The sequence below is a fragment of the Peromyscus maniculatus genome, chromosome 1 (genome assembly GCF_049852395.1).
Source record: "Peromyscus maniculatus bairdii isolate BWxNUB_F1_BW_parent chromosome 1, HU_Pman_BW_mat_3.1, whole genome shotgun sequence".
NCBI classification, from domain to species: Eukaryota; Metazoa; Chordata; class Mammalia; order Rodentia; family Cricetidae; genus Peromyscus; species Peromyscus maniculatus.
The window spans coordinates 118,559,983-118,576,548 of NC_134852.1; the positions used below are offsets into that span (position 1 = coordinate 118,559,983).

Here is a 16,566-nt window from a genome sequence, read left to right on the forward strand (position 1 = left end):
CAACAAAGCTGTCTTATGAGAAATGAATGACACAGATTATATTACTTGTTTCTTGTTTTCATGTCTGGCTTCTTCTGTTTTCCCAGACAATAATCTCATAACACACATTTTTTAATATGTAAATACAGTAGCAGAAGACTGAAGGACTTGGCAAAGTTCCAAAGTCATAAAATAAATGGTGTTATGTAAGAGGTAAAAATACTGCCCCACAGAATTCATTGCACCCCAATATATTTTTAACAAGTTCATATTCAGCCATTTCCAGATATTTATAGAAATAATTATAAACAAAAGAAGTTCCCTCGCATCTTAGGAATTAGAATACACTGGGTGGATAGGACATTGGATGAGAGCCCCATAAACACATAATTTCTAGTATCTGAAGCAGTCTCAAGACAATCATCTCCAGTGGCCCCAGGACTCTCATTAAAACCATGAGTGTTCTAAGCCCCACCCTTAAGGAATGCAGAAGATAACTCCTTAAATTATGAGACAGTTTCTGAGACTTGTCACAGACATCCAGCTCGCAGAAGTGGCTTCATTGCTTGTCTCTGCATTATGAGATGTATGAAATTCCAGAAAGAACTGCAGAAAGCCACCGCTGAAGTGAGAGATGAAATTCTTCAGATGCTCTTGTTTCTTCTTGGTTTTAAGAGAATGGAAGGTGACTCTCCTCCTTGAGAAGGTGGGGGTTTGTGGGTTGTTGTTGTTGTTGTTTCTTCTTAATTTGTTCCTTGCACTGAACATTTGTTTGTTTTTTTTTCATAATCAAGAGCCAATGACTGTTCATTGCCCTGTAGAAGGTATTATGGGAAATGTGGGCACTAATGACCTGGAAATTAATAATGCTGCCATTTTCTTGTTCCTCGTAGAGATGAAGCCAAGAAAAATGCACAAGGAAGGGATGGACTAACAGAGAACAGAATGGGAAAATCAAGATATAGGTCTGGATAAGGTCCAGAGGGAAAAATATCAGTTGTGACATTATTGTAAGTATCTTGTTGTCCAGTGGCAGCCAAGGATAAGGGAGGATTGAAATGGCCTCACACCAACCTTGTTCCACTCTATTTCAATAGACTGGGGAATTTACCATCACATACATGAAAAGTATCAAAAAAATCATTGTGAGACCATCAGCCAAAGTCATTGTTGAAGTCTGTAGAAACTAGACATACCCTGATACCCTGATATTACCATCTTGAAAACACCAAGAGCTTTTAGTTAGTATGAGGGGAAATGATTTGGGGTTTGGTGTTTTTTTCACAAATTCTACAAATTTTGGGATTCCTTTAATAGAAGATGACTTGTGCATATCAGGTGTGATTTATACTGCATCAAGTAGGGGTAGTGGCTAGGAATGTAGAGATAATTTCTTTCTCCCAGGCTCTAAGAAACCACTCCTGAGATTGTTATTACCTTGTTAGCTTGTTCATTATTCATAAATGCAGTTAAACAAGAAAGATTAAAACACCTACATATTCATTCACAGTGCTGAGTGTGCAGAGTCCTGAGATCACTTCGGAACTGTCAACTGCCAAAATGAAGCAAATACAAATCTATTTTAAAAAAACTGCACTGTAAAGGAATTAGCACATGCACATAAATGTTAGTTATGGAAAAGTGTCTAGAGAGCACAAGAGTTTTTTCCTACAGCTACCGAGCTAGCCATGATCAAAAACATATATTCACTAGACTGACACTCTAGGATGGGGGATATCATTTTAAAATGAGTCACTTTCCTGCCAATGATAAAGTTAAGCATGTTTTAAGTTCTCTCTCTCTCTCTCTCTCTCTCTCTCTCTCTCTCTCTCTCTCTCTCTCTCTCTCTCTCTCTTACACACACACACACACACACACACACACACACACACACCATTAAAAAATAAAGTGGTGTATAAATCCAAAAGAAATTATTAACACAGGCAGAAAGATTTAGGAAGTTTTCCCAGGCAAGTAACATTTGAACATTCTGTCAGAAAGGGCATTGCAGGTGATAGCAACAACACACACAGTAGAATATCAAGAAACAAGTTGCTAAAACTAGGAATGGTTTCTCACATAGGGGAGCTTGGTAGCAGGAAATGAGGATAAACAGGTAAGACCTTGAACCCTTGCACTTGGGAAACTTAACAGTTAAATAGACAAGCAGAGGTTCTCCAAACTCCCATTGCCTGGCTATAAATATGCCACACAGGTACATTAACTACCTGTGGAACAAATTCCTCTCAGATCCATAGTTTCCTTATCACAGGGAGGACCAATGCTATAGAACGTACCTCTTATAGTAGCTGTGAGGATATAGAGTACTGGACAACAGAAATAGCCAATAAAAGTTAGAAGAAACTAAGAAACTAGTAAAGCACACCACTGGGTGTATCTGTGAAGGCTGTCCAGAGAGGACTGAATAAGGTGGAGGAACATGACCTGAATGTGTGGGATCATCCCAGGCTGGACAGGCACAGATGGAACAAGAGGGACACGGTGAAGAGAACCTAGAAAGCAAAGGCATTCTCTGTTTCCATGAGGCAAGCAGCCTCCTCTCGAATGAGCTCCCATGTCACCATCCCCTCAGGCCCTAAGCAATGGAATCAGACAACCGTACACTGAAACTAGGATCCAAATAAACAGTCCTCCCTTTTAGAGTTCCCTTTGGTATTCAGGTCCCAGTTATGAAAAGATAACTAACACAGAAATCGTGGAAGAAACAGTTTCTACAAGGAAGAGAAGTACCATGATGGAAGATTTGATATGGAAGAGTGTAGGAACAGGTAAACAGAGACAAGAGACTACTGCAAAAATAGAAATGAGTGATAAAGGAAAATGGAGGAGGCATTTTTAGCTAGGATTCCAGAGCCCAAAGAATGTCAAATGAGTAAAAAAGGAAATGAATTGAAAACGTGTAAAATTCTAATAAAGCAGGGAAAGTTGAGCAAAAACAATACCATATGCAAAGAAACAAGATTTGGTTGCATTTATAAAGCAGAGTGCATCATCTGGTTTAAGTGTAGAATAGGTAGGAATAGAGTAGGAAGAGAACCAAGAAATTTTTCTATTTGTTTGTAAACAATATTGAAATTCATGCTGGGATATTTGTGTTTTCTTCTATGAACAGTAGATATATACACTATTTTTGACACTATAAATGGCTTGATTAATATATCCTGCCCTTAGAAATCTAACATCTAGTCACAGTGTTATGAATGAAGGGGGGAGGGAGAGGGAAAAGGGGAGAGAGGGGAAGGGGAGGGGTGGGACAGAGAGAGATTAATAAGCCTAAAAGATGCAATTTTACTCCATAGGAAATAGGCAATGCAATTAACAGCAGACCTTATATTTAAAATGCAATACAGAATTTGGAATGCAGAAAATAGCTTGTTGGGTGTAAAGATGATAAACATTACATCATCTGTACATCTGGATCTACACTGTGTTTTGGGGGGCATTGAAATGCATATGATGGGTATTTAGTCAATATAAACTGAATGAAGTCATGACTGTTACCAGTCACCCAGGCAGTCTTTGTAAAATCTGAGTGGTGATCCTCATCACATATGTTTATGAGGGTCATTTGAGTACAGTATAACCCCAGCATATTTTGTAGTTCACCATCTGTATTGAATGGATGCTGGTCACATGGCTGGACTCTTATTATATTCTGTTAGTGAATCTTCATTACCAATTAGAAAAAAGCAATTAATGAATCTTCATTACTAATTAGAAAAGAGCAACTCTTCAAAGAACATTATGACACATATCATCTTTTCTATAAATCCCTATGAATTCTACAGACTAATTTCCAGCCAGTATCTCTTTGTCTCTCTCAACAACTTCCTTTTCAATCCCTGCCTTCTATGATTTAACAGTGACTGAAATTAAAATCAAAATAATATGCACAGTCCTCATGTCATTCTTGCTCATCAGTTTCTATATAGATGGACAATTAGAAACATGATGCGAAAATTGATCTTAGAAATTTAAAGTGATTCCTTCAGGTCTCTACTACAAAGCCACTGAAGTATACCAGCTGGGGGAAAATGCTGGTCAAACAATTATGACCAAATTTGACAGTCTGAAATGACACTGTTTTCAGAACTCACTTCAACTCCAGGTAAATTCAATGTGGTATTCTGAACAACTTCAAAGTCATTGATTTATTCTAAAAACTATCTCACTAAGAAGTACTAATAGTGACATGATTGTGTATTTGAAACAGGCTGAAATTCCCTGGTAAATTGTTTACCTGGTTACTTTCAACATTGTCACTGTGATGGGTAATGTTGGTTGTCAACTTGATTACAACTGGCATCAACTAACACCCAAGCAGCTGGGCACACTTGAGAGGATTTTTCTTGATTGGATCATTTGAGGTGGGAAAACACATCCTTAATCTTGACTATACTTTCTGGTGGCAGGATATGTGAAAGGACATGGGAGAAGGAAGCTTTGCCTACTTGTCCTCATTCTCACTGACAAGTTCATCTATCCTGCTGCTGAGGCAATACTTCACTGGTGTTAGAACCCGCTTCTCTGGAATTCCAGTGTAGACTGATGACCAGCTGAGTCATCCAACCTCACAGACTGAACAACTCCCAGATTCTCGAACTTTCCAACATAACATGAGGCAGCCACTGTTGGACTAGGTGGACCACAGACAACAAGCCTTAGCCATAACCTATGGAATTGGAACAGATTTACATACTAGAAATATTCTTACCACTTAGACTCCTAATTTTGCCCTCAGTCACAGGCATCCAGGTCTCTCCTTGTGGTTATTGAATTCATTAACCCATGTGATCTTGATTAAAATCTGGTGACATCAGTGCAGAATCTCTTCACAATCATGTCTGAGTCTTCACCTTAAGTGCACATTCTGCCCTGGTCAAAATTGCTGCTACCATGAGGATGGGCAATCATACCACAGTGACCACATTTCTTCTGTGGGGATTTTCCAGCTTCCCAGAACTGCAGAATCTACTCTTTGTTGTGATTCTCCTCTCCCATGTGACCATCCTCCTAGCAAATGCATCCATCATGGTGGCCATCAAGCTCAACCACAACCTTCACACCCCCATGTACTTTTTCCTCTTTGCCCTGTCATTTTCAGAAACCTGCACCACTATGGTAATCCTACCGCGAATGTTAGTGGACTTGGTATCAGAGAGCAAGACCATTTCTCTCCCTGAGTGTGCCACACAGATGTTTTTCTTCTTTGGATTGGGAGGTAATAACTGCTTCATCTTATCTGCCATGTCCTATGACCGTTACACTGCCATCCACAACCCCCTGCATTATCCAATCCTGATGACTCAAAAGATCTGCTTTCAGCTCATCATGGCCTCTGCTGTGCTTGGCTTCTCAGTTTCTCTGTGCATTGTTATCATAATATTCAACTTGTCCTTTTGTAACTCCAATGTCATTCAGCACTTCTTTTGTGACATTGAGCCTGTGGTCTCCCTTGCCTGTAATTACACCTTTTACCAGAAAATTATTCTCCTTGCATTTACTGCCTTTGTGTTGGTGGGCAGCTTTATTTTGATCATGGTATCTTATGTCTTCATCGTGACAATAGTTGTGAAGTTGCCCTCTGCCAAGGGAAGGTATAAGACCTTTTCAACTTGCTCTTCCCACTTCACTGTGGTGTTCATACATTATGGGTTTGCTTGTTTTGTCTATCTGAGGCCCAAGAACAGTGACTCTTTCAGGGATGACACACTGCTAGCAGTGACTTACACTGTTCTGACGCCTCTGCTCAATCCCATCATTTACAGTCTAAGGAACAAAGACATGCAGATAGCTCTGAGAAAAGACCTAGGAAATATAATCAACTTTTTCCCTAAAATGATAAATAAAAGATCCTAAAAGGCTTGAAAGTGTGTATGATGTTAGGGAGGAAATGGGGTACTTACTGGTTAAAATGGTTATTTAGTGGGAAAAAAAAGCAATTGTTTTCTATTTCATTTTTTTTTGTTTTTGTTTTTTAGATAGTGTTTCAATATGTAGCTCCAGCAGGCCTGGAACTCACTGTGTATGCCAGGCTGACCTTGAATACAGAGATTGTCTAGTATTGCTAGGATTAAAGGCCTGAACCATCACATCCAGTTTTTATCCATTATTTTCTAATGTCAGATCTAATCAGTTCTTACTCTTATTGCTATAAAATTCAATGAAATGCTAAAATACCCACATATTTACATGTGTGTATATATTGTATATGTAGGAACTCACATACATATACATGCTAGACATACAAAACAGATTTTGTAATGCCATATTTTCATGTTACTGACTTTGGAAGAGAAAAGGACATTTAACTGAAAAACAATGAGGACAAATAGAAGAAGTAGAGGAAGGGAAAGAGGGAGAGAGGAAGAAAGAAGAGGAGGAGGGAGTGAGGAGAGAAGGGGAGAGGGAAAGTAGAAAGATCACAATTATTAATATATGTATATTATCACATATAAATGTAGAGTTCAAAAGAGGAAATGACCACCACACAGAAGAATTTCAAAGGATTTTAAGAAATCTTTTGGTTTACCTTGATTCCAGTAAGTTATGAAAATGAGACTGCAATGAATAAAAAAAATTTTGAAAGCACATACTAACTAAACATGATAATAAAATGCTTGACATGATGATACACTTCTGTAACCATAGCACTCAGGAGGATGAGGCAGGAACACCATAACTTTGAAGAATCCTATTGTTCTTCCTGAAGCCAGAGAGAAGCTGTTTGCCTCGGACTCTGAGGCAAAACCTTTCTTGCAAGGTCCGGAAACTCCCAGGACTTCTAGAACCTGTGTATCTGCAGGGTCCAGTGCTCCAAGAGAACCACAGAGTTTGGGAAATCAAAGATACAAAGTACCTGGGGTGCCAAGATGGTAGAGTACAGGGTACCAGAATGAGAGAGAGACAGATAGACAGACAGAGAGAAAATTTATTTACCAGATTCTATAAAAGCTGTAGACAACTCTGCCAAGACCTATGTTATCCACTCCTCTACAAAATATTAGATTAGATGGTTCAAAATTGACTTCTTCCTGTCTTCAAACAAGTGTTTTGTGCTAGGGATATAGCTCAATGGTAGAGCACTTGCTTTGCATGCAAGAAGGCCCAAGGTTCAATCCCAAGCACTAGAAAAATAATAATCCTATTGTTAAAATTGATATAGACAATAGAATACTTTAGATTGCTGCATGTAACTACAATCTCACTGAAAATAGTGTAGTGAGGTTCTCAGGTGAATTATGGGGAGAAATAGATGCTAAGAGAAGGACTAAGATTCTAAGCTTTTTCAGGTCACATTAATGACTCTCTGCCATTAATTACCCATTATTCATTGAGTAGGGTAAAAGATTGGGACCTGGGCAAAGTCAAATAAGTGAGAAGAAGAAAATTGTAGTTCAGTACCACTCTCAGGACAATGGTACTAATGGCATCAATGCTTTATCATGAAGATGGCCAGTAATTGATTTATAAGTGGAATGAGAACCCCAGAGAATGTCAACAGTGGGTACTGGTGCCTATAGAGTAGGAAGTGGTGTCTCTTCAACAGAGCTTTGAAGACAGTGTACTTTCCTCAGACACCCAAATTTAACTAGTATTGAGAGTCAAAGAATAGTACGATAGAGGAAAAAATTCTAGAACAAAATAAAGAATTTTGGGGAAGAGCCAAGTAAAGAAGAAAATATCTAAAGAGAAGAAGCCCAGTGCTGGCCCTGGACAGAAGTTCAGTGAGACCAGTTTGTGAGAACCAGAGGTTGGGACCTAAGCATGAAGAATGTCAAAGTCTATGGGGACTAGAGATCCCATGCTTAACTCAACAATGGATCACAATCTGCTGTAGATTCTCTCTTGTGTCCAAACATTTTACATTCTATTTTCCTGAATACTCCCTCTTAAGTATTAAGAGTGTGTACTTCCTCATGTTATAACTTTTGAGCTTATTCATATGGTGATTAATTATTAAGGCTCAGTTTGAAAGTCTACCAAGTTCTCTCTTTAGCTCCACAATAATACATGTGCTGGTTGGTTTTCTGTTTGTTTTTTATGTTTTGTTTTGTTTTGTTTTGTTTTGTTTTGTTCAAGTTGACACAGCTAGAGTAATCTGAGAGAAAGAACTCTCAATTGAGAAAATACTTTCCTACGATCATTCTGTAGAAAGCCTGTGGAACATTTTCTTAATTTATGATAGATGTGGGAAAATCTGGCTCACTGTGAATGGTGCTAGCCCTGGCCTGGTAGCTCTGGATGATGTAAGAAAAATGGCTAAGCAAGCCATGGGGAGCAAGACAGTAAGCAAAGCTCCTCCAACAGCTTTTGCTTCAGTTCCTGTCTCCAGCTTTCTTCCTTTCCTGACTTGCTGCCTTTGGTGATGGAGTATGATGTGAGAGGTGTAAGCTGAAAAACACTTTTTCGTCCCTAAGCTGCTTTTGATCATGATGTTTCATCGAAGCAATAGAAATCCTAACTATGATAACCCATCTCTTAAGAACCTAAGTAAGTAGAGCTATGAAGAACACAAATTTTGGTGGCACTCTGATTTTTCATTCCTTTAAAGGGGCTCCTACTAAAATGTAAAGTTCAGAGTTATGCACTGGAACACAACTATTTTCCATTTTAAAAGATATTTTATTAGTCCTTTGAGAATTTCTTTTTATCCTTTCATTGAAAATAGATTTTTTTCTCACAAAATATATCCTGACTACAATTTCCCATCCCTCTACTCCTCTCAGGTCCTCCCTACATCATTCCACCTCCAGATCCACTCACATTTCTGTCCCTCATTAGAAAACAAACAGGTCACAGAACTGCCAGCTCTGATTGGACCAAGAGGTGAGAGACACTTCTCCCACCCAGATAGTCCTGCCTCTAGGACCTAGGCCCTGGGACACAACCAGTAACTGGGAGTCCCCACCCATCACTGCCCCAGGTGCTGGCCAACAGGGAAGGCTCCTACAGGCAGGCGCCCCCACTAAAACCCCCCATTGGACCCTGTAATTAGTCTACAAGCCCTATGCCCTACCCCAAACCTATTCATCCCCCTACAACAGCAGTGGCTTCCAGGGACACAGAATTGCCAGCTCTGATTTGACCAAGAGCAGCTCCCTGAGACACAGAATATGCCAGCTCCATTTAGACCAAGAGCTAACATTGGACCCAGAGTGGCCCCCTGAGACACAGACACAGCAAGCACAGATTGGACCAAGAGCAGCTCACTTAGACACAGGCACCTCTTGCACCTATTGAAGGAAAAGTTGAGTAGACAACAGTGCAAAAATACATACAATAATATAAAAAGCAATGTGGCATCACCAGAACCTAGCAGTTCTACAACAGCAAGACCTGAACAGCACAACATAGAAGAAGCAGAAGAAAGTGACCTTAAAAATAACTTTATAAAGATGACAGAGGCCTTTAAAGAGGAAATGAAGATTCCCTTACAAAAAATGAGTAAAAGACAAATTAAAAATTAGAAGAAATCAATAAATCCCTTAAAGAAACCTAAGAAAACCATGAACAGTTCAAGACCTGAAAACTGAAAAAGAAACAATGAGGAAGACACAAACGAAGTGAATGCTGAAAATAGAAAATATGACTAAATGAACAGAAACTACAGATGCAAGCATAAGCAACAGAATACAAGAGATGGACGAGAGAATCTCTGGCATAGTGGATACAATAGAGGAAATGGATTCATCAGTCAAAGAAAACACCAAAGCCAAAAAAAAGTCATAACACAAAATGTCCAGGAAATCTGGGACAACACAAAAAGGCCAAATATAAGAATAATGGGATAGAAGAAGCACAGAAAATGTATTCAACAAAATCTTAGAAGAAAACTTTCCCAAGTTGAAGGAAATACCTATGCAAATAGCTCATACAAGAAGTTTGAAGAACATCAAATAAACTAGACCCAAAAAAAGTCCTCTCGCCACATAAAAATTAAACCACTAAACATACAGAATAAAGTAAGAATATTAAGAGCAGCAAAGGAAGAAGACCAAGTGGCTTATAAAGGCTGACCCATCAGAACAATACCAACTTCTCAGGAGAGACTCTGAAAGCCAGAAGGTCCTGAAAAGATGTAATGCAGAAACTAAGAGACCACAGATGCCAGTCAGATTACTATACCCAGCAAAACTTTCAATCACCATAGAAAGAGTGAAGAAGACATCCCAAGACAAAACCAGATTTAAACAATACCTATTCACAAATCTAGCCCTACAGAAAGCACTAGAAGAAAAACTCCAACCTAAGGAAGTCAGATGCACCCATAAAAACACAGGAAATAGATAACCCCACACCAGTAATTCCAAAAGAAGGGAAATACACCACACACACACACACACACACTACCACCAAAAGATAACAGGAAATAGCAATCACTGGTCATTAATATCCCTTAATATCAATGGACTCAATTCATCTTTAAAAAGACACAGACTAACAGAATGGATATGAAAACAGGATCCATCCTGCTGCTGCAGACAAGAAACATACCTAAAATTCAAAGAGAGACACTACCTCAGAGTAAAAGGCTAGGAAAAGACTTTCCAATTGAATGGACTTAAGAAGCAAGCTGGTGTAGCTATCCTGATATCTAACAAAATAGACTTCAAAATAAAATCAGTCAAAAGATATTTGGAAGGACATTACATATGCATCATGGAAAATTCCACCAAGATAAAGTCTCAATCTGAACATTTATGTCCCAAATACATGGGCACCCACATATGTAGAAGAAACATTACTAAAGCTTAAGTCACACATCAAATGCCACACATTAATAGTGGGAGACTTCAACACGCCACACTCACCACTGGACAGGTTTGCCAGACAGAAGCTTAACAGATAAATAAAGGAAGTAAAAGAGTTATGACTCAAATAGACTTAATAGACATCTACAGAACATTCCACTGTAACAAAAAAGAATATATCTTCTACCCAGCATCCCATGGAACCACAAACTTGGTCATAAAGCAGACTTCAACAGATACAAACAAACAAATAAACACAGAAACCAGAATAACCTCCTGTATTTTATCAGAACACCATGGCTTAAAGTAAGCCCCCACAATAGACTGCTGGCAATGGTCGAGAGACAGCCGGAACTGACCTACTCTGGTGATGGGATGGCCTAACACCCTAATAGTCATGCCAGAAACCCCATCCAAGGACTGAGGAATCTGGATGCAGAGATCCACGGCTAGGCCCCGGTGGAGCTCCTGGAGTCTAATTAGCGAGAAAGAGGAGGGTTTATATGAGTGAGAATTGTTGAAACCAAGGTTTGATAAAGCACAGGGACAAATAGCCAAATGAATGGAAACACATGAACTATGAACCAAAGGCTGAGGGGCCCCCAACTGGATCAGGCCCTCTGAATAGGTGAGACAGTTGATTGGCTTGATCTGTTTGAGAGGCATCTAGGCAGTGGTACCGGGTCCTGTGCTCATTGCAGGAGTTGGCTGTTTGAAACCTGGGGCTTATGCAGGGATGCTTGGCTCAGTCTGGGAGGAGGGGACTGGACCTTCCTGGACTGAGTAAACCAGGTCAATCTCAGTCCTCGGGGGAGGCTTTGCCCTGGAGGAGGTGAAAATGGGGGGTGGAGTGGGGGAAAAGGGGAGGGGGGCTTGAGGGGGGAGAACAAGAAAATCGGTGGCTGATATGCAGAACTCAATGGTATTGTAAAATAAGATAAAAGGAAAAAGAAAGATTTCAACAACAGCAAAAATTACAGAAAGCCTACAATGTCATGGAAACTGGATAATGCTCAACAGAGTCACCAATAGGTCAAGGAAAAAATAAAGAAAGAAATTAAAGACTTCCTAGAATTCAATGAAAAGGAATGTACAACATACCCAAACTTATGGGACACTATGAAAGCAGTGCTAAGAGGAAAATTCATAGCACTAAATACACACATAAAGAAGATGGAGAAATCTCTCAATAGCAATGTAACAGCACACCTAAAAGCTCCAGAACAAAAAGATGCAAAGTCACCAGGAGGAATAGACACCAGGAAATAATCAAATTGAGAGCTGAAATCAATAAAATAGAAACAAAGAGAACAATACAAAGAATCAATGAAATAGAGAGTTGATTCATTGAGAAAATCAACAAGATAGACAAGCCCTTATCCAAACTAACCAAAAGGCAGAGAAAGAATATCCAAATTAACAAAATAAGAAGTGAAAAGGGAGACATAACAACAGACAACAAGGAAATACAGAGAATCATCAGGTCACACTTCAAAAACCTGTACTCCACAAAATTGGAAAATCTAAAAGAAATGGACAATTTTCTGGAGCGGTATCACGCACCAAAATTAAATCAAGACCAGATAAACAATTTAAATAGACCTATAACCCATAAGGAAAAAGAAACAGTCATTAAAAGTCTCCCAACCAAAAAAATACCATGACCATATCATTTCAGTGTAGAATTCTACCAGAATTTCAAAGAAGAGCTAACACCAATACTCCTCAAATTGTTCCATACAATAGAAACAGAAGGAACATTATCAAACTCTTTTTATGAGGCTACTGTTACCCTGATACCCAAAACACACAAAGATTCAACACAGAAAGAGAGTTACAGACCAATCTCCCTCATGAACATTGATGCAAAAAATACTCAATAAAATACTGGCAAACCTAACACCTCATCATGATAAAGGTCTTGGAGAGATGAGGGATACAAGGAATATAACTAAACATAATAAAGGCAATTTACAGCAAACCAACAGCGTACATCAAATTAAATGGAAAGAAACTCAAAGTGATTCCACTATGATCAGGAACAAGACAAGGCTGTCCACTCTTCCCATATCTATTCAATATAATACTTGAAGTTCTAGCTAGAGCAATAAGACAACAAAAGAAGATCAAGATGATACAAATTGAAAAGGAAGAAGTCAAACCTTGCTATTACAGATAATATGATAGTATACATAATTGACCCCAAAAATTCTACCAGGGAACTCCTACAACTAATAAACACCTTTAGTAATGTGTTTAGTAATGCAGCATACGAGATTAATTCAAAAAAATCAGTACCTCTCCTATAAACAAATGATAAATAGGCTGATTAAGAAATCAGAAAAACATCACCCTTTACAATAGACACAGATAATGTAAAATACCTTGGGGTAACTCAACCTAAGCAAGTGACAGAACTGTATGACAAGAAATTTAAGTCTCTGAAGAAAGAAATCAAAGAAGATATCAGAAAATGGAAAGATACCCCATGCTCATGGATAGGTAGGATTAACATAGTGAAAATATCAATCTTACCAAAAGCAATCTACAGATTCAATGCAATTCCCATCAAAATCCTAACACAATTCTTCACAGACCTGGAAAGAACAATACTCAACTTCATATGGAAAAACAAAAAAACCAGAATTGCTAAAAATAATCCTGTACAATAAAGCCACCTCTGGAGGCATCACAATCCCTGACTCAAGCTCTACTACAGAGCTATAGTAATAAAAACAGATTAGTATTGGCATAAAAACCAACATGTGGACCAATGGAATTGAATTGAAGACCCTGACATTAACCTACACACCTATGAACACCTGATTGTTTACAAAGAAGCCAAAACTGTACAATGAAAAAAAGAAAGCATCTTCAATAAATGGTACTGGCATAACTGGATGTCAACATGTAGAGTACTGCAAATAGATCCATATCTATTGCCATTCACGAAACTCCAGTCCAAATGGATCAAAGACCTCTATATAAAACCAGTTACACTGAAATTGACAGAAGAGAAAGTAGGAAGTAGTCTTGAATGCATTGGCACAGGAGACCATTTCCTAAATATAACACTAGTAGCACAGACACTGAGAGCAACAATTAATAAATGGGACCGCTTGAAACTCAGAAGCTTCTGTAAGGAAAAGGATGTGGTAAATAAGACAAAACAGCAGCCTACAGAATGGGAAAAGATCTTCACCAACCCCACATCTGACAAAGGACTCATCTCCAAAATATATAAAGAATTCAAGAAACTGGACATCAAAATATCTAACAATCCAATTAAAAAAAATGGGCTACAGAGCTAAACAAAGAATTCTCAAAGGAAGAATCTCAAATGGCCAAAAGACATCTAAGGAATTGCTCAACATCCTTGGTCATCAGGGAAATGCAAATCAAAATGACTCTGAGATATCATCTTAGACCTGTCAGAATGGCTAAGATAAAAATCACTGATAAAAGCTTATGTTGGAGAGGATATGGAGCAAGGGGAACACTCCTCTACTGTTGGTGGGAGTGCAAACTTGTACAGCCACTTTGGAAATCAGTATGGTGGTTTCTCAGAATATTGGGAATCAATCTTCCTCAAGACCCAGCTATATCACTCTTGGGCATAACCAAAGAATGCTCAATCGTACCACAAGGACACATGCTCAACTATGTTCATATCAACATTATTCATAATAGCTAGAACCTGGAAACAACCTAGATGCTCCTCAACTGAAGAATAGATTAAGAAAATGTGGTACATATACACAATGGAGTACTGCTCAGAAGTAAAAAAAAAAAAAAAAAAAAAAAAAAAAAAAAAAAAAGACATCATGAAATTTTCCGGCAAATGAATGGAACTAGAAAATATCATCCTGAGTGAGGTAACCCAGACTCAGAAGGACAAACATAGTAAGTACTCACTCATAAGTGGATGCTAGATGTAAAGCAAAGGATAACCAGACTATAACCCACAGTTTCAGAGAAACTAGCTAACAAGGAGGATGCAAAGAGGGACACATGGATTGCCCTGCGAGGGGGAAATAGATGAGATCTCCATAAGTAAACTGGGAGGCCAATGGGGGGTAGTGTGGTAAATGAGAACTTAGGAAAACAGGATGGTAGATCTGGAACAGGGATAGAGTGGGAGATTAATGAAAGAGATACCATGATAGAGGCAGACATCATAGCATAGCAAGAAACCAGGTAGTAGGAAAGTTCCCAGGAATCCACAAGGGTGACCCTACCTTAGACTTCTAGCAATAGTGAAGAAGGTGCCTGAACTGGCTTACCCCAGTAATCAGATCTGTGAATACCCTAACTGTCATCATAGAGTCTTTCTCCAGTAACTGATTGAAACAGATGCAGAGATCCACAGCCAAACACCAGGCTGAGCTACAGGAGTCCAGTCAAAGAGAGAGAAGAGGGATTCTATGAGCAAGGGGCATCAAGATCATGAAGGAGAAACCTACAGAAACAACCAAACCAAACTAGTGGGAAGTCATGAAATTTAGATCAACACCTGTGGAGCCTCCACAGGACTGAACTAGGCCCTCTGCATAGCAAGACAGTTGTATAACTTGATCTGCTCAAGGGGCCCCCTGGAAGTAGGATCAGGATCTATCCCTGAGTTGGCTTTTTGGAGCCCACTATCTATGGTGAGACACATAGCACAGCCCTGAGGCAGGGGAAGGGACTTGGACCCCCCCTTTACTGAACGTACCAGGCTCTGCTGACTTCCCATGGGAGGCTTACCTTCTTGTAGGAGGGAATGGGAGGGTAGGTAGATGGGGAAACACTGGAGGGGTGGGAGGAGGGAAGAGGGGGATCTGTGATTGGTATGTAAAATGAATAAAAATTGATTGATTCTATTTGGTCCACAGAAGAGGAAAGAAAAGAAGGAAATGGTAAAGAAGGAAGCATTAAGAAAACTACCTATATAAGACCCTACCAACAACTGGACACAAATTTGTGTGGACATTTTGGTTGAGTAAAGCAGTGGGTTACAGATTGCTATAAAGCGATCATAAGCCATGGCAGCCAGAAGGAAACATTCAACTGTCCCAAAGAAAACAGCTAAACCAAGCTGGATGGCACAACCAAGGTAGAAGATGGAATTTCTCTCCACCAGGAAGTTGACAAGCATATTGGGAGTGACATGTCAGCAGAAGCCAAGTGACTGAGAAAAAAGTACATGGGGTGATGGAGCTGGGAAGAGACTCTGATGCGGAGGATGGTGCTGAGGTTCCCAGACAAGGTCACCACGTAGATGCACAGGATGATGATGAAGAGGACGACTCTAAGGACCGGGTCATCAGTTAAGCCCAATAAAATGAACTCTGTCACTGCAGTGTGGTTCCCATCCTCCAGGAAAGCCATGGGACAGTGTAGCTGCTGCCAGATTAAGGCTGTGATGGAGACATTACAGGAAGGGATTTGTAAATAGGTAGTTTCACTTTCATTAATACACAATACAATTATGTTTAAAGATGTCCAAGCATCCATTTTTATTTTCCTGCAGGGATGAATCTTTCTATAGATTTTAAGTTCTTTAGCCCAATTACCTAAAAACTTTCCCTCACATAATATGCCCTTTTCTTTACATGTTAACACCTTAAAGCAAAATATAGAAACAGAAGATAGATGAGAATAACAGAAATAAATTCTGGGTATATTAATGAAGATAAATGCAAAGAGATTTGGAGGAAATACTCAGCAGCTAATATTTTATATGCTTCTTTAAAAAACAAGCGTTACTCTAATTATTATGCATAAATGCAAATAGGTAATTTATGAAATTGTGTTATTTTCATAAATATGT

At 39.1% G+C, this 16,566-nt stretch overlaps 1 protein-coding gene and 1 pseudogene across 1 annotated transcript; one reads left to right on the forward strand and one right to left on the reverse strand.

Annotated features, from left to right (window-relative positions):
* Positions 1-4,902: 4,902 nt before the first annotated feature.
* Positions 4,903-5,859, forward strand: LOC102913700 (olfactory receptor 10T2-like). The gene has a single exon (XM_006978639.4). It carries the CDS (start codon positions 4,903-4,905, stop codon positions 5,857-5,859), a length of 957 nt encoding a protein of 318 aa, XP_006978701.4.
* Positions 5,860-14,850: 8,991 nt separating this feature from the next.
* Positions 14,851-16,124, reverse strand: LOC102916504 (olfactory receptor 5P76-like; annotated as a pseudogene).
* Between the last annotated feature and the right edge of the window lie 442 nt (positions 16,125-16,566).

What these genes read in the sequence shown, in the direction of transcription:
- LOC102913700 (XM_006978639.4), top strand. Translation starts at nt 4,903, where the DNA reads ATGGGCAATCATACCACAGTGACCACATTTCTTCTGTGGGGATTTTCC.